General features: G+C 38.8%; 1 protein-coding gene and 1 pseudogene across 7 annotated transcripts in view; one reads left to right on the top strand and one right to left on the bottom strand.

Moving 5' to 3' along the window:
• The first annotated feature begins 475 nt into the window (after positions 1–475).
• SENP6 (SUMO specific peptidase 6) overlaps positions 476–24,100 on the top strand; it is a 102,814-nt gene continuing 79,189 nt past the window's right edge. For 2 of the 7 annotated variants that reach the window (XM_060167418.1, XM_060167416.1), the window contains exons 1-3: positions 664–1,162; positions 18,102–18,195; positions 20,551–20,611. In XM_060167418.1, the coding sequence (XP_060023401.1) occupies positions 1,111–1,162; positions 18,102–18,195; positions 20,551–20,611 (207 nt within the window). In that variant the 5' untranslated portion in view covers positions 664–1,110. Of the gene's footprint in view, positions 546–648; positions 1,163–18,101; positions 18,196–20,550; positions 20,612–24,100 lie in introns of those variants that run through there. The other 5 variants (XM_060167419.1, XM_060167421.1, XM_060167417.1 and 2 more) reach the window with 5 other exon arrangements.
• On the bottom strand, positions 7,437–8,166 carry LOC132530899 (protein LSM14 homolog A-like; annotated as a pseudogene).

Raw genomic sequence — 24,100 nt, 5'->3', positions numbered from 1 at the left:
GAATCCTCCCTGATGAATTATTTTGAAAACTTCTTTAAAAATGAATGAAGACCACAATCATTTTCCCCACATGTGATCGCGCTACCTCACTCTACCTTTTCTCTTCAATTGGCCACGGTTTAAACCGAAGGCCTCCTCAGAGGAATATGAACTCGGAACATTTCTCAGGCCATCGTGGTGCCACAGAAGCCGAATGCATCGCCGGCCCAGCCCGGAAGCCCAGGTCTGCCATGGGGACCTCGGCGGGCGCTCCCGAGGTCGGACCAAACGTGTGCGGGCCGAGCCGGCACCGTGCTGGGCCGGTGCTACAGAGGGCCAGGCGGCGGGCGCCGCAGTCCGCTCCGCCCGCGAGCGAGCCCGGGCTCCTGAGGGCGAGCCGCGCTGGGGGCGACAGGGTCGGCGGCGGGGTGGGGGCGGGGGGGGGCGAGCGCGTTGTGGCGTCAGCGGCAACCGTGGGGGAGGAGCGGCGGCTGGCGCTGCTGTGGCGACGGACGCGAGACGGTGGCGGAGGAGACCCACCACTGTCCACATGGACAGTCGCAGAGGTCTCGGCTGATACATTCGCGTCTGGGCGGGGTGGGCGGACGGCCTTAGCGGCGGCGGCTGTGGCTGCGGCTGCTGAAAGGAGCGGAGGGCCCGGGGGCGCCTGACGGTCGCGGAGACCTCACAAACCCGGGGCGGGGGGTGCGGCCATTTTACGGCCCGGGACTGAGGGAGGCGTGTTTGTGTGCTCGCCCTCAGACTCTCTTCCTGCGGGCCCGCCGCTAGGGGAAGCTTCTCGGGCGGCCTGGGCGGGCGGTGGATGGGGAGTCGCGGGCCGAGAGGCACCGGGCCCGGGAAGCGCCGTCGCCGTCGTCGCCGCTCGCGTTTGCCCGGCGGAGCCTGAGGAGCCCAGGCCGCGGGTCTCGCCGCCCGCCCGCGGATAGGCCCGGGAGCCGGCCTGCTTTTGTGTAGGCCCGTCCGGACGGGGGAGCGCCGCCCGCCTGACGGCCGAGTCTTAGGCCCGCAACCCTGCGGCGGCTAACCTCCTGCGGCGCGGCCCCTCATCCCGGCGAACGCGGCGGCGGTGTGGGCCATGGATTAGGGAGGCGGCGGCGTGGGAGGAGGAAGATGGCGGCTGGCAAGAGCGACGGCAGCGCCGGGGAGATTACTTTTCTAGAAGGTACATCAATTTCTGCCCTCGAGGGGCTGGGGGTGGGGAACTACAGGAAAATGTGGGCCCCTGATTCCCGGCTCTTCAGGTGTGGGCGCCGGCTGGGTTTGGGGGGCTCCGGGGCGCTGGCGGGTGCGCTGGGTCCGAGTCCGTGTGAGCTAGGGGCTCGGCCGGGAGCCGGGAGGCCGAGGGGGCGTCGGTGGACCGGCCGGGAGCCGGAGTTGATGCGTGTCCTTTGAGAGTGTACGCGCGTCTTTGACATGTTTTTTCTTTTTTTGGTTTCTCCGTGGTGGCCTAAGGATGAGAGCAGATTACGCTCGGGTCTCGTTTGGTGTTTATGGAAAGTTTCAAATCGCTAAGGTTGGGTGAAATCGGGGGCCAGTCCACGTAGGGAGGGGAGAGGTAGTTTCCTGAGCTTGTTTTATACGCCCGTCCCCGTCTTTCTTTTTTCGCGGAGCTTCAGGCTTCCTCTTGCAGCCAGCATTCAGATTAGGCCTGGCTCTGTCAGGTAATCTTACGAAATGTGTTTTGTTAACGATATTTTAGAAAACAATTTATCGGAAAAAAAGAGAACGAGATTCACAGTGTCAGTTTTGGGACAGTCACCCAAGCTGATAGACGAAGTTTGAGTGGTTACGTTTTAATTCATTTGTGAGGGAAAGTTAAACATTTGCTGCAGGCGGACTAAGCTAGTCGTAAGTAAGAAAAGCCATCTATTATTGTTGGGGATAATGGGTAACAGTATTGGCTCTTGGCCCACATATAAGGATCCCTAAAATACGGCTAAATTCGTTGTCGTTGTGGACCTGGAACTCTCAACCTTTATTGCGTAATTCGACTGTGGATTCACCGTTCGTGACGGTAATTAGGTTTATAAATATGTTTGGGAGAGCGGGTTTATGAGTGTGGGTCTATCTGCTGTGCGGTGACCTAAAAAAAGATTTAACTCCTCTTCGGATAATGTTGCAAAGATGAATTTCATATGGGGTAAAAGGAGTACTTTAAAGATAACTAGTTGGAAACATTTCTGAATTAAGAAAGTACAACTTCACTGTGGTACAAGGTCCTCTAAGAGGGTGTGGAAGGGTGGGTATGCCGAGTTTACAGTTTTATTAACTGCACCTGGAACAGGGCCTGGAACACAGTAGGTACTCAGTATTACGCTAATGAACAAATGGGTACTAATGGAGCTGAGTGGGAAAAGAAACCTTAATTTTCTTAATCTTCCTTGGAGTGTAGTGTAGCAGAGCCAAAAACAAAATTTTACCTTGTGTGCAAACCAGCCTTTATTTAAAAGTGATGAGAGTTTTATATGAGATTTGTGGTAAGAAGGTGTGGAAAACTTGCAAGTTTTTCTGGGTTCACTTCGTATTTCTTTTATTCTCTCCATTCTCATTTGGGCAGAATGGTTACCTGTCAGGGGCTGAGAGTGGTGCAGCTTGTGTTACAGGTGGTGCTATGTGATGAACATAGGGAGAATAGAAAGAGCATAAATAAGGCCAACAGATACAGGGCCAATGTGAAATTTAAAACTGTTGCTTTTAGTTTATTCTAACTTAAGGGTCTGTGAATTGCTCTAGGGGTTAAACTTGAGTTTCCCCATGTCTCCTTCAGCATTCTCAGAAAGCAAGTGAATGGTACCTTGTTTAGAATATGAGCATAAGGGAGAGCAGGCATTTCAGTTTTTCATGTACTGTACTGAATCTTTTGAAATAAATGGAAGGGTATTTAGTACTACTTGTATTTTTTGTGTTTAATATTTTGTATTTAATTCTTTTGGTTCTTTACACTTTTAATGATAAAATACTCCAATATAGCTTGCCAGATATTCATTCATCAAATATTTATGGTGGCCTACTCTGTACTAGGCACTTTACCAAGGTGAATACAGCAGTGCATAAGACAGGGTCCTTGCCTTTATGGGACTTACATTTTAGTGGGAGGGACTTTTTATAAATAAGTAAAAGTTAATCCATTTAAAACACTCTTACCCCATTTTTTCCACATAGTTTCCTTCTTCACTTTATTTAGATCTGCTCAGACCTGACAACCTACTTACAGTGTCATGCTGCCACACATGTACAAACACATGGTATTCCCTTTAACTGTTTTATTTTTCATGGTAGCACTTTTCACATGATAAATTTATGTCTTCATGTTTTTTAGTCCTATTAAAATATAAGCTCCGTGAAAGCAATGGCTTTCTCTTTTCACCATCATATTTCTTGCATGTGGAGCATATTTATTTGTTGTTAGTGAAATAAACAGGGTGATAATAGTGTGATAAAGGCTATGGAAGAAAAATACAGAGCAGTGGATGAATGAGAAAGTCATTTTACAGTGTTAAAGTCAAGAAAGGCCTTACTGAGGTCACACATGTATTAAGGTCATACCTTAACTGTGGGACTAGAGTATGACAGAGGGCATGATGTCTCTAAAGGTTCCAAGATGATATAGGATTCCATTTGTTTAAAAAAAGGAGGTCATTATGGCTGAAACATAGCAAGCAAAGAAGTCAGTGATATGAAAGAGAGGTAGCAGATCATGCAAGATCATGAATTTTTATTTGATTCTGAGAAGTAGGAAGTCATTGAAGAGTTTGGGACAAAGGAGTGTAATGATACGGTTTATCTTTGTTTTAAAAAAAACTGCTTTGCTCCTGGAGTGAGTGAGAGGAGAGCAAGAGTAAAAGCAGGGGTATTAGTTAGGAGAGTATTGTAGCAGTCTGAAAAATAGATGGGCTTGGATTAGGATGGTAGCAGTGGCAATTGGGGAAGAGGAGTGGATAGATCGAAGATCCGTTTGGATGTAGAACTTACAGGACTTCCCGATGCATTGCATATTGAGGATCAGAGTAAGGGAGGAATCAAAGATGACTCCTAGGGTTTTGGTTTGAGGTGTTGCAGGGGGGCGCGGGATTCCATTCACTGAGATGGAGTAGACTGGCAGAGGAATGAGAAGTAAGTTAATAGCTCTGCTTTGGTCTCTTTAAGTTTGAGGTGCTTGTTGTCCATTTTCTAAATTATGTTTTACATTCTTATAAAATATTAAGTAAAATACTAATTCCATTTCCTTTTCTGGCTTCTTTAGGGAAAAGAGACCTATTGGTTACTATTGTACTTTATTTTGTTGGTATAGTATCACACTGAAATTGTGTGAATTTAATTAGGCTACAGCTTGTATTGAATTTTTTCTTTCCCCTCTTTGATTTGTTTCTTTCTCTTCTATTCACTTAAGGTTGTCTTCTGCCCCTTTTCCACTTGTGATAGCTAGTTTGGCAGATTTCTCTTTTGTTTATTCATTCAAAGGATATTTATTGAGCAACTGTAACATTGTAGGTACTGTGCTGAGAGTCACAGTGGGGGAGGGAAGGCGGTTTCCCCTTGGAGTTTCCAGTCCAGTGAAGGGAGTCAGTAATCAAATAAGCGTACTTGTAAGTGTAAAATTTCAACTGTCAAGTGCAACCAAAGGGGATTATTTGTAATAATGAGAATTTGATCTAATCAGGGCAGTTTGAAGGGTGAATAGGAGAGGGAAAGGTGGAGAGAGAGAGCTTTCCAGCCAGGGGGAATACAATAGAGGAAGCATGGCACGTTTAGGGAACTGAAAGGACAGTGTGGTGCTAGTAAGGAGAGTGGTACAAGATAAGACCGGAGGTTAACATCATCAGCTTTGTTTCAGAAAAGGTCATTGGCTCCCACACGGAAATAGCTCTAGAGAGGGGCAGAAGATTGTTGTCGAGATCAGTTAGGAGACTTGTAGTATAGGGCAAAGGTGACCGTAGTTAGCTTGTTCTTGTAACCTTTCTTTTGATATTCTCCCCCTTCTTTTCTCCTCTGGCAAGTCTACCTCCTCTCTCATTTCTTTTTCTTTATTATACTGTTCTTGTTCATTCTAGCTTTCTTTACCTTTTTTCTTCTACCAACTAATTGCTTCACCAATATTTTCTCCCATTTTTTCTGCTTTCCCTTTCATATGTATGTATGTGTGGGTGTGTGTATTTCCTACTTTGTTTTTGTTCTTTTAATGCTTGCCTTCTCTCTTATTTGAATTCTAGTTTTTATTGTTGTCTTTCACTTACTACCTTTCTTTTTCTAGGTATTAGCTGATTGTTTTGATATTCTAGATTGACTAGTGTAGTGAGAGAGGTAACAGAGAATGAAGTTATGTATTCCATATGTCTAGACTTCTGTAAGTTAATTGTTCCTGTTGCCATCACAAAAGTATGTTGACTGTTTGAAATCAAGTGGTGTAGAGGGGTTATATGACCTAGAGCAAGTAAGTGGGGCAGTCAGAACTGGAGCTTGAGACCTGTCCTATAGCCTTAACCTCCTTCAGCATTTCCTTCCTTCTTTCCTCCCTCCTTCCCTTCCTTATCCCTTTGCTTTCCCATTCTTCTTACCTGTTTAACCTTGGGGGTGGGAGTGGACAAGAGACGGGAAAATAACAGAGTTATGGGGAGTTACCATTTACTGATGAAGCAGCGCTCTAAGAGGGCAAAAGCTGAAGCCACAGGTCTCTTAAGGCCCAACTTCAGAAGTTATACAGTGTCACTTCTGTCACATTCGATTGGCCAGAAGGCCACAGAGCCAGCCCAGATTCAAGAGAAGGGGAAGGAGAACCATCACTCGGCAGGAATAGTGGGAAAGAATTTGCAGCCATCTTTAATCCATGCAGCCATCTTTCCTCTCCCAAACCTCCCTGTTTTGGGGTTTGTTTGTTTTTTTTAATACTTTCAACAAAGTCATAGTATTTCTTAAACTTGAAAATGACAGTTCTTTTGAGATCCCAAAATTTCTAATTTCTGGACAGTTTAGGAAGCTAAAGGAAGAGAACAAAGTAGACCACACATTTGTAATTTGTTTCAAAGGTATAAATAGCAACATAAACAGTCATTGGTTAACTTTCCTTTGATTAGGGACTGATTCAAGAATTTCTGAAACCAAGCAAGCATAAGTAAGAAGAAAAGAGGAAGAATGTTAGGAACTTTTCCTTCCTTTTTTTCTTTCATTCAGTGATGTCTGGGTCATGGTGGAGTTGTTATTGTTATCTTTCTCATTTTCATTACCTAAACTCTTAGAAACATCGTCACCACTATTTACAGTATTAAAAATTAAACGTTATCTTGATACAAAACACAACAGTTAATCCATAAAGTCAGAGGCAGACTGTTGATCCCAATTACAACCAACTTCATTTGTACACTTAGATCACATTACTTGCAGTGATGCAACAATGGATGATGCATTATTGTGAGCTGCAAATTATGGTTGCCTACATCACCTAAAAAACAGAAAGTAGATATGTAGTATCCATTTGACCCTAAAAACAGTGTTACTTTTAGCCCGTTTTTTGGGCTACCTTAAAAAAACTTAGGGTCTTGTACTTCTCAGAGCCTTCTGCATCCATCACCAGCAATTAGGACCTCTTGTCTCCTGGCTAAAATTGGAACAGTCCTAGGCAAATTGGGACATGTGGACACTCTGCCTTGTCCCACGTTAACAGCAACTACTTTGAGGCTGTCTGAAACTATAGGCTTGAAAAGTAAGACAGCAAGCCATATTCTGACCTTGTTTTGGGAGAGTTTTGGTTTTTTTTGTTTTTTTTTGCAGTACGCGGGCCTCTCACTGTTGTGGCCTTTCCCGTTGCGGAGCACAGGCTCCGGACGCGCAGGCTCAGCGGCCATGGCTCACGGGCCCAGCCGCTCTGCGGCATGTGGGATCCTCCCGGACCAGGGCACGAACCCATGTCTGCTGCATCGGCAGGCGGGACTCTCAACCACTGTGCCACCAGGGAAGCCCTCAGAGAGTTTTTTTTTTGTTATTTCAAATACATTTCATGCTTGGTTTTGAATATGAGGGTTTTTTTCTCCCACATTAACTGCGTTACAATCTATGAAATATAGCAGGGAGAAAAAAACCAAACAGTGCTGGTGTACAGTGTATAACAAATGTACTTTTTTCTTTTTTGCAAAGACTGAAGCCATTTTTAAGGACATTAAGAGCTAGAAATTTCCCAAGACTTGTTTGTATACTATGTAATAACTTTGTTGTCTTTCCTATATTAAAAAAAAAATCTGCAAACTTTCTGCCTCCACAACCTCCTGTGTATGAATCTGCCACTAAATCTTGGAGACATGGTGAAAATACTGCCTTTTACCACCATGACCTCTGGTGACTCTATCTTCATGGAAACCAATATCTTCTCTGCCTCTGAAATTCCTATGCCGCTGTTTGGATGAGGAGGGATTCCATATTTTGGCTTTTAAACTTATTTCTTCAGTTCAGGTTTGTCTCCATTCTCTATTATCACAGGAAATAAAAAAACACTGCTTTAATTTTGTCAGTATAGCAATTAAGTCTGCAAATCTTCATCAGCGTTTCCAAGTTTGAGTACCAACTCCTGAGTCTCCTTGTCTTCACCGTTCATAGGTTTTACCTGTTTTTCAAGTTTATCTTCTTTTAATTTAAGTTTATTATGACACTGTCAATTTTCTCCTTGTTGAATGATGCATTTGCACTTTCAGAATTAAAGTGTTTCATTGGTCCATCTCATTGAATACTGTTCCCCTGCCATCTTGATGGTGTTCTCCCCTTTTCTTGGAGCAGAAGGAGCATTTGGAGCCACTTGTCTCTCGCGATCATTTCTTAGGTTATTCGTTTTCTCTCTTTGGAACTTTGTGTGCTTGTGATAACTATATTTTAGAGATTGTGTATTGTGTGTGAAGATAGAACCAACTGCATTACTTTGGGGCAAGGTACCCACTGCTTGGTATTTCCATTCCATAGAAGATCAAGATGCTTCCAGCAACACCAACAGCATCAAACTGCTGCCTGATGTTGGCCTTGGACAGAACTAACTTATGCCAGCATCCTGCCGAAAGATCCATAGAAACCCACTGAATGGAATGAAGAGGTAGATAAACTGAGGGAACACTGAACAATAGCTGGATCCTGAGGCAAAGAATATTGTGCTTTTGGTGGTTCACAGAGAAGTCTAATATTATTCCCAAGGATATAATATATTCAGACTTCATCTTCAGATAGTATTGGACAGTCTATTGGTCTGTCTCCTGTATCAAAAAATAAAGGTTGTATAGATTAGGAATTTAAGAAAACTCACCTCAGCTGGGTGATTTTTCTGCTTCATGAAGCGCCTGTGGGGGTTATTCAGTGGTAGCTTGGCTGGCCTGGAGGCTCCAAGACAGCTTTATTCAAATGTCTGACTCTGGCCGGTATGGAAAGTTGGGCCCTTCCTTCTCCATGTGGTCGAAAGGCCTCTTCATGTGGTCTCTGCAGTGGGATACCCGTACTTGTAACATGGTGGCTTAGGGCTCCACGAGACTGCCTGTGGAGAATCTTGACAGGTTCTTGAGAAAGACTGGGGCTAAAGCACTACAGAGCCACCTAAAATTGCTTTATTGAGATTTCCTGACGTTTGCATTTAATTCGCTCTTTATGTTTTCTTTTACTGCTTTTATATTTCTAAGTTGTAGAAGTTAACTTCTGTCTCCGTGATCCTTTTTAAAAAATTCTGTTTTTTATTATTGTAAAACCTTATCAATAAAAAATTATTAGGAAATATTTCGTATCTGTGGAATATAAAGCATAATATAGCAAAAGCTCATGTTCTACTTCCTAGCCTGAAGAAAACATTACTAATACAGTTGAAGCTGGGCTGAACCCTTTCTTTTTTTTTTACTGTAAAAAAATTTTTTAAAGAAATTTATTTATTTTTGGCTGCGTTGGGTCTTCGTTGCTGCACGTGGGCTTTCTCTAGTTGCGGCGAGCGGGGGCTACTCTTCATTGTGGTGCGCGGGCTTCTCATTGTGGTGCTTCTCTTGTTGCGGAGCACGGGCTCTACGTGTGCGGGCTTCAGTAGTTGTGGCTCCCGGGCTCTAGAGTGCAGGCTCAGTAGTTGTGGCGCACGGGCTTAGTTGCTCCACAGCACGTGAATCTTCCTGGACCAGGGCTTGAACCCGTGTCCCCTGCATTGGCAGGCAGATTCTTAACCACTGCGCCACAAGGGAAGTCCCGAACCCTTTCTTTTTTGCATCTTTCTGCCTGCTTTCCAGGGGTAACCACCATCGTTAATTTGGTAGTTATCATTCCCATACATTTCTTTGTACTTTATGTTCTTATCTCTGAACCTGTGTATGTGTACAAATTGTTTTGAATGTTTAGAATATTTTATAAATCATGTCATACTGTATTCTTCTGTAATTTGCTTTTCATTCTTGCAGCATTGTTTGAGAAATTAAATTATGTTGATAAGAATAGGTCTAGTGCTTTGTCATAGTATGAATATACTACCTTTTATTTATGCATTTCCTTTTTTGTGGGAATTAGGTTGTATCTAATTTTTTACTATTGCATACATTGCTACTATGAATATTTTAGTATGTCTCATATTGCTACTGTGAACTTTTTTTTAAAGTACATTTCCTTGTGCACATGTGTGTGTTTCTCTAGAGCAGGGGTCAGCAAACTTTTTCTGTAAAGGGCTAGTGAATATCTTACCCTTTGCATTCCAAACAGTCTGTCACAATTACTCAGTGCTGCCAGTTTAGCAAGAAGGCAGTTACAGATCATAGATAAGCAAATGAGTGTGGCTGTGTGCCAGTAAACCTTTTTGAACACTGAAATTTGAATTTTATATAATTTTCTTGTAACATGAAACATTAGTCTTGTTTGATTTTTTGTTTTCCCCCCTAGCCATTTAAAAATGTAAAAGTATTCTTAGCTTGTGGGCCTTATAAAATCAAGCAGCAGGCCAGATTTGGCTGGGCCATACTTTACTAACATCTGATCTAGGGTATTTCTTAGCAATGGAATTATCGGGTCATGTGCAATTTCAGCTTCACCTAAGTATTGCCAAATTGATCTCCAAAGTGCTTTCACTAGCACTTTTTAAGTTTTCTGTTTATACACATCATTACCTACTTAATAATGTCTGATGTTTTAGTTTTTGCCAGTCTGATGTGGTTATCAGATGGTGGTTTGAATTTGTAATACTCTGGTTTATAGTGAGGTTGAGTATCTTTATTACTGTGTTTTTAAAAATTGTTCATTGTTCATTGAATATTCAAAAAATATTGAGTGCCAACCTAGAGGTAACCCCTATTCTATGTGCCTGTGGTGCGTGAGTAAACTAAACAAAATACTCTATGAGTTTCTTTTTGTTTTTTGGGTTATTTTGTGTGTTTCCTCAGTTCTTAGTTGCTCATGTTTTCTGCACATTTTGTTCTGTTGGAATGTTGGGGTTCTTTATATAGTCTGGATAGGAAACCTTGGTTGAATTACGTGTATTGAACATACATCTTACAGAATTATTACTTGTCTTATTTTTAAACTCATGGAATAATTTTATGAGCAAATTTTTTAAATGTAGTCATTTATTGTTTTTTTCTTAATGTCTTGTGCTTTTTGTGATAGAAGAAATTCTTTGATCTTATTGGTCCCTTATAACTTTACTTTTTTTGGTTTTACTAATCACTGTTCATTTCTTTAGTTTTTACGATAGCAGGAGAGTGACAGTCGGCTGTTCAGGTTGGGGTAACAGAATCTGAAAATCTATTTGTAGTGTATCTACTTCTTATGTTTTCTTTACATTTAAAAAAGTTTTTTAAAAAGACTATTAATGGGACTTCCTTGGCGGTCCAGTGGTTAAGACTCTGCTCTTCCACTGCAGGGGGCACGGGCTCGGTCCCTGGTCAGGAAACTTAAGATCCCGCATGCTGCGCAGCATGGCCAAGGAAAAAAAAAAGACTTTATTAAATACTTGCAAACCATATATCTGATAAGGGGTTAATATCCAAAATATATAAAGAACTCATATAACTCAATAGCAAAAAACCCAAATAATCCAATTAAAAATAGGCAAAGGACTTGAATAGACATTTTTTCCAAAGACGACCTACAGATGGCCAACAGATACCTGAAAAGGTGCTCAGCATCACTAATTATTAGGGAAATGCCAATCAAAACTACCATGAGATATAACCTCATGCCTGTTACAATGGTTATTATGAAACCATGGTGACCATGCGCTGTTGGTGGGAGTGTAGATTGGTGCAGCCACTATGGAAAACAGTATGGAGGTTCCTCAGGAGATTAAAAGTAGAACTACCATATGATCCAGCAATTCTACTTATGTGACTATATCTGAAGGAAACAAAAACACTATGTTGAAGAGATATCTGTGCCCCCCTGTTCTGTAGCCGAGACATGGATACAGTCTAACTGTCCATGAGTGGAAGAACGGATAAAGATGTTGTGTGTATATACAATGGACTATTATTCAGACATAAAAGGGAGAGAAATCCTGCCATTTGTGACAACACGGGTGGACCCTGAGAGCATTATGCTAAGTGAAATAAGAATGCTGTGTGATCCCACTTATGTGTGGAATCTTAAAAAAAAAAAAAATCCCAAGCTCATAGAAAAAGAGAACAGATTTGTGGTTACCAGAGGCAGGGCACGGGAGGTAGGGGACTTGGATGAAAGGGGTCAGAAGGTACAAACTTCCAGTTACAGGATAAATAAGTACTGGGGTTGTAATGTATAAAATGATGGGTGGCTATAGTTAATACTCCTATAGGGCTTATTTGGAAGGTGTTAGAGTAAATCCTAAGAGTTCTCATCACAAGGAAAGAAACTTTCTGCCTTCATTTCCTTCCTTCCCTTCCCTCTCTTCCCTTTTCTTTATTTCTTTCCCTAGCTTGCTTTTTCTCTCTCTTTCCCTCTTTCTCTTTCTCCTTCCTTCTTTTCTTTCTTTCTTTCTTTCTTTCTTTCTTTCTTTCTTTCATCTATATGAGATGATAGATAACTGAACATATTATGGTAATCATTTCACAATATATGTAAGTGAAGTGATTATGTTGTACACCTTGAACTTATACAGTGCTGCTCAGTTATATATCAGTAAAACTGGGCAGGGAAGACTTGTTTTTGTTTTTTATTTTTCTTTTTTCTAGCCATGCAAAAGAATTACTTATTATTTTTTAAGAGCAGTTTTAGTTTCACAGCAAAGCGGAAGGTACAGAGATTTGCCATACACCTCTCACCCCCACATCTGCATAGCCTTCACCAGTATCAACATCTCCCACCAGAGTGGTACAACTGATAACCCTCCACCGACAAATCATAGCCCGTAGTTTACGTTTTGGCTCACTCATTGTGTGGTATAGTCTGTGGGTTTGGATAAGTGTGTAATGACATGTATCCATCATTATCATGTCATACGGAGTATTTTCATTGCCATAAAAATCTTCATTGTTCTACCTATTCATCCCTCAGCCCCTCCACCCTCACCTCACCTTGGCAACTACTGATCTTTTTACTATCTCCATAGTTTTGCCTTGCCCAGAATGTCATCTAGTTGAAATCATATAGTAGATCGCCTTTTCAGGTTGGTTTCTTTCACTTAGTAATAGGCATTTAAGGTTCTTCCGTGGATTTTTTTTTTTTTCCATGGCTATTACTAAGTGAGGTCTTGGTATATTTTGGATAAAGTCCTTTATCAGATGTGTTTTTTTTGCAAATATTTTCTCCTGATCTTTGGCTTTTCTAATTTTCTTGGCAGAGCAAAAGGTTTTAATTTTAATGAAGTCCAGTTTATCAGTTCTTTCTTTCATGGATTATACCTTTGGTGTTTCATCTAAAGAGTCATCACCATACCTAAGAGTCATCTAGATTTTCTCCTATGTTATCTTCTAGGAGTTATATAGTTTTGTATTTTACATTTAGGTCTGTGATCCATTTTGAATTAAATAACTTGCTAAGATTTTGATTGCGATTGCACTGAATTTATTGACAAAGTTGGAAAGAACTGACATCTGGACAGTATTGAGTCTTCCCATTCATGAACATGAAATATCTCTCCATTTTTTTAGTTTTTCTTTCATTTATCAGTTTTGTAGGTTCCATCATAAAGATTTTGTACATATTCTGTTAGCTTTATAGCTAAGTATTTCATTCTTGGGGGTGCTAATGTGTTACTGTGTTTTTAATTTCACATTTACCTTGCTCATTACTGGTATATAGGAAAGCATTTAATTGTTTTGTATTAACCTTGTATCCTGCAGCCTTACTATAATTGCTTACTAGTTCCAGTAGGGTTTTTTTGAGTGATTCTTTCGGATTTTCTACCTAGACGATCATAGTATTTCAGTCTTTCTTTGTCTTTCTTTACCTTGACATGTTTAAAGTATACTGGACAGTTATTTTGTAGTTTGGGTTTGTCTGATGTTTCCTCATGATTAGATTTAGGTTATGAGTTTTTATAAGGAATGCCTTGGTAGTGATCTTTTGTCCTATTACTGGTGAAATTAACTTTGATCATTTAGTGTTTGCCAGATTTCTCCACTGAAAGGTACTATCATTCTCCTCTTTGTAATTAATAAACATTTTGTGGGAAACTACTTTGAAGCAATATAAATGACATATTTCTCTTCAGATTTCATCCATTAGTTTTAGCTTCTTTCCATTTATTTATTAGTTTCAGCATTCCTTGATGATGCATCCCTGAATCATTTTTTATTATAACGGTTTTGTTTTGTGAATTATATTCATAATTTTCAAATGTTAACTCTTGCTTTTAGAATAAACCCTACTTGATTGTAATATTATTCTTTGTCTATCACTGGATTTGATTTACTGATATTAAGGGTTTTATATCTGTCTTTATGAGAGAGTGCTTGGTAATTTCCTTCCTTAAATGTCGTTATCAGGTTTAGGATCAGGTATACTGACTTCATAAAATGAGCTGCAAAGTGTTCCTTTTTTTTTATTTTCTGGGAAAGTTTACGTAAATTTGTTGCTGTATTTTACAAGTTTGAAAGAAATTATGGGAGAAGCCTTCTGGGTCTGAGTTTCTCTTTACAGAAAGATTTATAATAATTCAGTTTCTTTTATTGACAGCAGTGTTCAAAAATTTTTTTTCTTGTGTCAATTTGGTAATATCTGTGCCCTCATAGGTGTTTAAGTTTGCTTTCTCTAGTCAACTAAGTCAGTTCCTACCCATCCATCAAATTTTCACCTTTCATCAGTTTAGTTACATCTCTCATCTGCTATTATCTTCTTTCTGGGTTCATTTTGTTCTTACGGGTTTCTGCTTTTTACCCCTCTTTCCATTACTGTCATTTTACTGGAGGGGTATGGAGAAAAATGCATATATTTAATTTACGATGCTTAACTGGGATCTCTCTTTAACCTTTGTATTAACTTTCAATTTTGTAAGTACAGTATAGTGGACATAATTTTCCATTCTGATTCTTACGAGTGTCAACCATAACAGGATATTGAAGTGTGTTGATACTCTCAAGGACTTTTGAGGGTTCAGAGCTTTTGTCCCTAGTGCAAGTTGCCCTAAAATTTATGTTTTTAGAATTTGCTTGCTTTTTGTAATTTATTTTTTCTCATTGGCAGTTATCACTTTCATGAGGTTATTTTTCTTTTATCTGTTAATTTATAGCTTCTAATCTGTCAATTAGGAAATCCTGTGATTACACTTGTTAGAACTGTATGTACGGAACCTTGCTTCTTTAGAGCGTACACAATATAAAATCTCTTGACTTTTCACTGCTTAGTGGCCTTTTTTGTTAACTTGCCTGACTCTCAGTGATGGATAGAGTCTTTATAGACTAGTAATCATCATAGTTTATTACCTTTTCTGTGTTGGTAGCATAACTTAAACTTAACCCTTTCTTTTTTTAAAACAGGTTCATTTTACATTTGATTTTTGAAAATTGGAGTGGGGGATAATTTTAGATTTATAGAGAAGTTTCAAAGATGTTAGAGAGAGTTTCTGTATACCATTTACCCATCTTCCCCTAAAGTTCCCAACTTAGATAATTGTAGTATGTTTGTCAAAAACTAGGAGATTAACATGGGCATAACACTATAGCCTAAATTACAGACTTGACTTGGATTTCACTAGTTATTTCATTAATGTCCTTTTCCTTTTGCACAGTCCAGTCCAGGACACCACATTGCATTTGGTTGTTATGTCTCCTTAGTCCCCTCTGATCATGACAGTTTCTTTATCTTCCCTTATTTTTCATAACCTTGACAGTTTTAAAGAGTTCTGGTCAGGAATTTTGTAAAATGTTCCTCAATTTGGGTTTATCTGATGTGTTCTTTTGACTAAACTGGCATTGTGGGCTTTTGGGAAGAAGCCACAGAGCTGAAGTCGCATTTTCATCACATCATGTTAAGTATGCTATGAATAAGACATCACTTCTCATGTTAACTTTGATGATCACTTAGCTGAGATAGTGATTGGTAGGTTTCTGTCAGTTTACTTTTTTCCTTTTTCTATAGTTGACTCTTTGGAAGTGAGTTACAAAGTTCAGCATATACTGAAGGGAAAGGGAATTCAGTTCCATCTCTTAGAGGAGAGTTTGTACATGTATCATTTGGAATTCTGTAAGGAAGATGTGTCCCTTCTCACCATTTATTTATTTATTCAATTATTTATATCCATGTGGATTCATGAATATTTATTTTATTAAGGAGAATTATAATTCATATCATCATTTTTTTTAAAAAAACGCCTACTTCCTTTCTGGCCCTACATAATACTCCAGGCTTATCTTGTATTTTTCCTGCGTCATCTCTAGAATCAGTCATTTTTCCTAGGAGCTCTGGCTCCTTGTATTGGAGAATGGTATTTAGAAAATAAGATCTGGTTGTAGGTGTGCTTGTTGCTACTGGGGTATCACTGCTTCTACACCTTCTGAGAACAGACCCTTAGCTCTGTATACTAACCCATGGAACAGCATATCTATATTCGTGTCTGTATCTATTAATCTATATGTGTATCAAATAAAAGTTGGTACTGATATCTCTTCCTCTAATCTAGCACCACTAGAACGAACAGTTCATTCTAGCTTTCCTCTCTTTTTTTCATAACTTCTTTTTCTGAAAGGGAGACACCTTGCTCCTGTTATCTACTATTTACTTACTTATATTTACATTATACATGTAAAGAAGTTTCAGATTTACTCATGATGACTTGTTTCCTCCTGTTTCATGATATTTTGGGTTGTGAACTCATTTTTTTGGGAAACTTTTTGAGGCATTGAAATTTTATTTTTTTTAGAGAAGATTTATATTTGATTCTGCTAGTCATTTAGAGGTTTTGGTGATTGTTTTTTTGCCTTTACAAACAGTTTTTTACTGTGGAAGAATATACGTAACGTAAGATTTATTGTTTTAACTGTTTATAAATGTACAAGCGTAGATTGGCATTAAATACATCCATAATGTTGTGCAGCCATCACCACTATCCATTTCCAGAACTTTTTCATCATCCCAGACAAAAGCTCTGTACCCATTAAAAAGTAACTCTACATTCTCCTCTCCCTCCAGTCCCTGGTGACCTCTGTTCTGCTTGCTCTCTGCATTTCCCTATTCTAGTTACCTCATATAAGTGGAATCATACAATATTTGTCCTTCTGTGCCACTATTGCACTCACTGTAATGTTTTCAGAGTTCATCCATATTGTAGCATGTGTCAGAGTTTCATTTCTTTATGGCTAAATAACACTCCTCTGTATGTGTGTGTGAACACAGCACATTTTGTTTATCCATTCATCTGTTGATGGATATTTGGGTGGTTTCACCTTCTGGCTCTTGTGAATAATGCTGCTGTGAACATTGGTGTACAAGTGTCAGAGTCCATGCTCTCAGTTATTTTGGGGTATATATCTAGAACTAGGATCACTGGGTCATAGGGTAATTCTGTGTTTAACTTTTTGAGGAGCTGCCAAACATTTTCCACAGTGGCTGCACCATTTTATATTCCCACAAGCAATGCGTAAGAGTTCCGATTTCTCCTCATCCTCACCAACACTTGTTATTTTCCATTAAAAAAAACAGCCATCCTGACGGGTGTGAAATAGTATCTCATTATAGTTTTGCTTTGCATTTCCTTAACATCTGGTGATATTGGGCATCATTTCCATGAGACTCTTTTAATTATGGACTTTTCTGGGCCACATAGGTTATGAAGATTCTGGTACCAAACCTGAGTGATTGTGAGCTGATGTTTAGGAATTCCCTAAACATGGGGTGGAGAGATACACTTTATTTGTCATTATTAGTTCACCCCCAAACCCAGAGCCAACGGCAAGATGTCATAATTATCCCTACTGTCTCTTTCTTCAGTGAGATTCTTTTTTCTCCCCCCCGCCCCCCCCCCAACCCAGTTCACCCAATTGGATTGTCACCCTTCAGGTCTTCTGGTCTATGATCTGACCTTTCATTTTACTGAGGCTCCAAACCTGGTCTTCCCAGCCTCTGGGCCTCAGGTTTTTGTCATATGGCTCAAAAACAAATGCCAGCTTCAGAACTTCATTTATTTCTCAGGTTCCCACTTCATAGCTGTTTATGGCTTCGGGGTATTTCAGGCATGCACTTAAAATTTTTCTTAAACTCATCGTGAGCGTGTTTGGTGTTCTGATCTGGAGAGTTATTTCTAACATTGAGTTCACCCTGATGCTAACACAGAAAACCTTGGTGTGTCTCTTTTCTGCTAAAAGGCAGAGATGATTGGCTGAGGTAAAGAAAAGGCTGGTGGTCTGGATTTAGTTCTCATAAATAAGGCAAGCAAATTAACAGGTACTAGTTTCTAGAACCAGTGATCAAATACGGTGGAGATGCAGGGTTGATTTTTATGTATTTCATATTCATGTATCCCCATCCACATTTTTATTATATTTTACTGATTTGAGCTTTTTTTCTGTAGCAAGCTCACACATATGGATGAGTGTAAATTAGCAAAAACAGATTTTAATGTGTTCTTTTTCTCTTTAGAGGAAATAATCAAAAGGCAAGCAAATTAAAAGAAAATCCTGACTAAGCAAAGAGTTTGGGAAATGCTCAATTTTATTTTGTATTGAATGGCTCTATTAATGAATACTTATCTGAGTTTGTTTTTATTTCAGCGTTGGCTAGATCAGAATCTAAAAGAGATAGAGGTTTTAAAAGGAATTGGAGCTTTGATCATGGAGAAGAAAGTGAAGGAGATACAGATAAAGAGTAAGAATGTTTTTTTCCCCCTCAGATGTTTTATAAGAATGAAACTTTTCATTAGATAAACAATTTTATTCCATGGAAATATTTTTAAGAGTATGGTATTCTTAAGAAAACATTGAACTCTTTTACAGTAGCATTAAGGAAAGAAAAAGCAGTTCTTTTATTGGTATATAATTTTGTGGTTATATTTCTTCATCTTTTGAAATGTATAAATATGTGCATATAGTACATGTAACCTTATAATTAAAAGTTGACCTGGGCTTCCCTGGTGGTGCAGTGGTTGAGAGTCCGCCTGCCGATGCAGGGGACACGGATTCGTGCCCCGGTCCGGGAAGATCCCACATGCCGCTGAGCCTGCGCGTCCGGAGCCCGTGCTCCGCAACGGGAGAGACCACAACAGTGAGAGACCCGCGTACAGTAAAGAAAAAAAAAAAAGGCGACCATACTACAGGATTCCTATTAAAGAAATTGTTCTTTAAAAATAAAAAATAAAAAAATACGGCATTCTGTTCACGTAGTGATTTGAGAAGCCACCATTTATCAGGAGTAAATGAACCCACATTACGATTCCTGAAATTTGTAAGAAAGTTTAGTGTCTTTCTTTCCAGTTGTGACTCACCCTGCCCCCCACCACATTCATCTTAGATTGCTAACAGAGAAAGCAGAAACCCTGTAAATGATAAACACAGGTGTTGACCCAGACAGACATTAAGCAAAGCGTTCATTACACTTTGTTAATGTACTTGGAATGACTGCTGTAACTTTTTAAATAGTTTTAATAGAGCCTTTTGCATGTTATGAGATTTGTATTACAAATTTAGTATGGCTATTAGTTTCTTAGTTTACTGATCTGGTTTTCCACTGGCCAGAACAAACAGCAAATTAAGAGACACACAAATATATACACTAAAGTTCTACCAAAACTGCAAATATTTTTTAGAAATTTTACACAAGAAGTCATTCAGAGTATATTGGCTAAATATTGTAGGTGCTTCACTTCTGTCTGGGCAACAGCTCCGTTCATCATTACCGCTTTATGTGCCTTCACCTATGAGATGTTGAACTGAAGTGAAGTTTTATTTGAGGGAGAGCTTTGAACTGGTATGTTTCTCACTCAAAATTTGTATTTTATGGTTTTCTTTCTTTCATTTCTTTTTATTTCTGATTATATTTTATAACAGACATTTGTTATTTATGTAGTTTTGAAAAATTGGAATTAAATCTGAAATTGAGTAGACCACTTGTAAACGTTAAAAAGTATCCCACCTTTTTTTTTTTTTGCGGTATGCGGGCCTCTCACTGTTGTGGCCTCTCCCGTGAGGAGCACAGGCTCCGGACGCGCAGGCTCAGCGGCCATGGCTCACGGGCCCAGCCGCTCCGTGGCATGCGGGATCCTCCCGAACCGGGGCACGAACCCATGTCCCCTGCATCGGCAGGCGGACTCTCAACCACTGCGCCACCAGGGAAGCCCAGTATCCCACCTTTTAAGCATTTTTGTAAAATGTTTGCAGGAGAGAATTTTTAGCATTAAAAAAGTTGGGATGTATACAAACAATAATGAAACAAACATTTTACATTTTTGTTATAAATAGCTAAGATTTTACTAAAAATAGCTTAGCAGAATTGTCTTCAGAAGGGTGTATTTTGACTTTGTTAGAAGATTTGTCATGATTATATAAAAAAAAATGTGTCTTTTAAGGTGCTACCTGTCCTGTATGTTTCACTTATGAATTTTACTCTTTGGTTTATCACTATGTTCAGATTAACATGAACTGTTAATAGATATATCGGTTTTTTAGAATCAGGTCAATGATTCTCAGTAAAGGGTTGGTATTTCCCACAATGGTAGAGGTATAACTATTTTATTGGGTTAATACCATTGCAGTTACTTTCTTTTCATTAACTAAAGTTTTCTTACCAGTATGTTTCTTTCCCTCTACTTTGTTTTTCAGCCCCTTTCCCCTAATTTAAAATCCAAGACAGAAAGGAAAAATGAGTGACTATTTATGAAATCCATAGTTAAGAAAAGCAAAATTATGTGTTCATTAATGGCAGAGGTCAGGAAACAGTGGCTCATGGGCCCAGGCTGGCCCACCCCTGGATTTTTGTTATAGTTTTGTTGGAACACAGCCACACAGATAGTCTGTGGCTACTCTCATACTACAGTGGCAAAGCAAAGCGGAGTAGTTGCTGCCAAGACTGTATGGCCTGCAAAGTCTAAAATATTTACTCTCTGGCCCTTTACAGAAAAAGTTTGCTGATCTCTATATTAGGTGAGCACAGAGGCTAAAACTTCTGAATTTAATGTATGGGTTGTAATTGTCACTTAAGGCTTTTTCCCCTTTATTTTCTGTGTAGTGAGGCAAATCTACTCAGTGTAGATGAAGATGAGGATTCTGAAACCTCAAAAGGAAAAAAGGCAAGTGTTACTTTCTATTTATTTATTTTTTTAGGTTATATACTAAAAACTAAAGCTTCAAAAGAAGATTTGTATTTTTGATTGTAAGTCCCAACCACCCACTTTCCTACCCCAAAGGCAAATGGTATTCCCAGTTTCTTGTTTATCCCATCAGAAGTATTTTATTTATCACAAAGAAAATATATATTCTCGCCCCACCTTTTTTGTTTGTTTGTTTTTGCAGTACGCGGGCCTCTCACTGTTGTGGCCTCTCCCGTTGCGGAGCACAGGCTCCGGACGCGCAGGCTCAGCGGCCATGGCTCACGGGCCTAGCCGCTCCGCGGCATGTGAGATCTTCGCGGACTGGGGCACGAACCCGTGTCCCCTGCAACGGCAGGCGGACTCTCAACCATTGCGCTGCCAGGGAAGCCCAAGAAGTGCTTTAATAAAGCCTTGTGCTTATACCTTTTCACATCTTTACAGTGTATTTGTAGGATAGATTTCTAAAATTGCAGTTGCTATTTCAGGAGGTAGATTTACATGTTATTTTGCTAAATATTGCCAAATGCCTCATTCATAGGAATTAGCATTAGCCATAACTGCTAGCACTGTATGAGAGTTTCTCTTCTAACTTTTGGAAGTATGTGGTCAAACTTGAATTTTTGCCAATCTGACATAGTACCCTCTTTACATATTTCCTGTACTTACAGTTGAATAGTATTTTAGAGACTTTTAAAGTTACTTTTTTCTCCCTGTCTTTGTGGGGTTTTTTTTCCCCACATCTCTATTTTGACATAATTTCGGGAGTTTATAGAATTTAAAGTTTTTCTCTATAAGGCTACTCACACTGAAAAACTATAAGGTTTTTTACATTGCAGTTTTCTCTAGCTTTTATTTTAACATTTTGATTCCTTAGAGTGGGGCTATTTAGGTGTTCTTCAGGTGGACACAAATATAGTGAGCTTTGTAGGTAAAAATAAAAGGTGTTTTTCATCATGATCTTCTGTGACATTGGTCTTTAACTTGAGGGGGGGTTGCTTGCAGATGCCCTTTTTTTTTTTAATGTTGATACTTTTAAAGTAAAATAAAACTTATATGACACTTATGTATCCTGTGATCTCTAAAGATAATTCAGAATTGATACTCAGCATCATCTGTCTTAACAGTACATGTACAACAACATTGTAAATCAACTATATTTCCATAAAAAAACTTAAAGAAATACAGGTACCATTTCCTCTTTAACAGGTGGAAATTTATATTTTTCCTTCTCCTTAAATTCATATTTCTGTTCAGTTTTCCCACAAAATTTTAACATTATATGTGTATTTTAACTTCACATGATGTATTTTTATGCAATTGAAAATCTTTTAATTACTCTATCATACTGTATAGATATATATTCACTGAATAAAAAGATATACATTCACTGAAATTTAATATTAAATGATCTTTTCACTAAAAGTTGCAAGTATTAATTTTTTTTGCTGGATTGAGTTATCTTTATAATTACTAATAAACATGTAATTTATAATTATTAAACCTATTGTATAGAATTATATTGGAAATGTATTTCTTAAAGTGATGGTGTTGATGTTTTCCTTCCTTATTCATTTAGTTCATGTGTCCATAAATAAATGTTATTTATTGGTCTAATAAAACTTTCAACAGTGATTTTCTTTTTAAACTTTTTTTAGATATAAGTGCTGAGACATCTTGGTCATATAATAAATAGATGGATATAGAAAGAGTTTTGCTATAGCATTATCATTCAGTTCTTTCCTTTTGAATTAAATGGCAGGAAAATCACCTAGCAATGTAATAAAAGTTTAAAAGTTAAAAATAATTTGTAATCCAGCCTCTGGATTTATTGTCTTTCTGAATTTGGGGGAAATATACTAAAAAGGCTTTATCAAGACTTAATGATTGGCTAGTAGTTACACTTGTTACTTTTAAATTCCTTTTAGATTCCTATTTTTTAACCAGATAATCTCAGAAATAATTGGAAAAATTGAAATCTTGTTAATTTCTAATTGGCTTTTGCCAATTTTTTTCGTAAAAATTGTGGGTTTTTTCTTTAAAAGAACTGCATATTTAACTCTCTTGATCTATGGAAAATGTCTACATATAACTTACTTGTCAAGGCCAATTCATAGTACAGCCAGTCAATTAAATCAAATGTATTATTTATCTATAATAAATAGTGTTTTTTTTCTGTTTTCATTTCATATATACATGTTAATCTGCATCTTCATGATGACATTTCACTTTAGAATTCTAGGCAGAAAAATGTAGCCTTGGTTTTTTGGTTTTTTTGGGGTTTTTTTTGTTTTTTTTTTTTTTTGCGGTACGCGGGCCTCTCACTGTTGTGGCCTCTCCCGTTGTGGAGCACAGGCTCCAGACGCACAGGCTCAGCGGCCATGGCTCACGGGGCCCAGCCGCTCCGCGGCATGTGGGATCTTCCTGGACCGGGGCACAAACCCGCATCCCCTGCATCGGCAGGCAGACTCTCAACCACTGCGCCACCAGGGAAGCCCTGCAGCCTTGGTTTTGACCTAAGTTTTTTTACGTGGTTGTAATAAAGGCATGCAAATTTAAGGGTTTGTTGGTTTTGTTTTTGTTTTTTTAATGCTTTCTTTGAGTTGTTTTCACGTGATTTGTTCCTTGGGGCAGTGCTTTTCTTGATAATAACTGGAGTAGAAGATACAAAGTCATTGAATGCAAATTTTTATTACTTTTGCTTTTCCATTTTGCATTATTGTTGTATTAAGAAAATCTTAATTTGGTCCAGAACACCCAGTTTCTAACCTGTGGTTCACTTTTAACAGAAATATATATAAAACGGGGAAAGATACGAAGCCCTACTACTGTTTCATGTGCCAAAAGAGATTCCAGATACTATTATGTCAAATTGTTCCTTTCAGGAGTATTTTAGACTCTAGTACAATAAATGAGAATTATGTCTTTTGTAAAGTGGAAAAAGGTTTGGTGTGAAAGTGGGGATAGGAAAGGAGATATTATATGTACCTTTCCTACAGATGGGTTTTAAAGTAAATCAATTTAAGAAAGTGTTAAAGTGGAGATTGAGGATTTAGGAGTTGATTTTCTTAAAATTATCCATGCCCAGTTGTCCTTTAGAAAGTCTTTGTGTATCCCAGGGTTTTAAGTATCCCTGGATTTTTAATGGCTTGTGAGTAATATGTAGGTCCATATGGAACATTGGTTTAAACTAATATAGTCCCTTTTTTGCATTCAAAAATGAGCATGGAATTAGGAGAAAGCCTTTATTTTGGTTCAGAGTGTCTTAGTGTTCCCTTTCTCTTCCACAGAATAATCTCTTTGCCTTTGGATTTCTGCAGTTTCATTATACCTCTTTATATAAAGGATGCGTATCTTTTATTAATTCTGAAAAAATTTTAGTTATTATCTCTGAATATTGCCTTTCCTCATTTTTTCTGGAACTAACTTTTATTAGATATGATAAGGCCATCATTTTTTTCCATGTCCTAC

The sequence above is a fragment of the Lagenorhynchus albirostris genome, chromosome 12 (genome assembly GCF_949774975.1).
Source record: "Lagenorhynchus albirostris chromosome 12, mLagAlb1.1, whole genome shotgun sequence".
Classification (NCBI taxonomy): Eukaryota; Metazoa; Chordata; class Mammalia; order Artiodactyla; family Delphinidae; genus Lagenorhynchus; species Lagenorhynchus albirostris.
The sequence above is the reverse complement of the archived record's forward strand: the minus strand, read 5'-3'. Positions and strand labels throughout refer to the sequence as shown.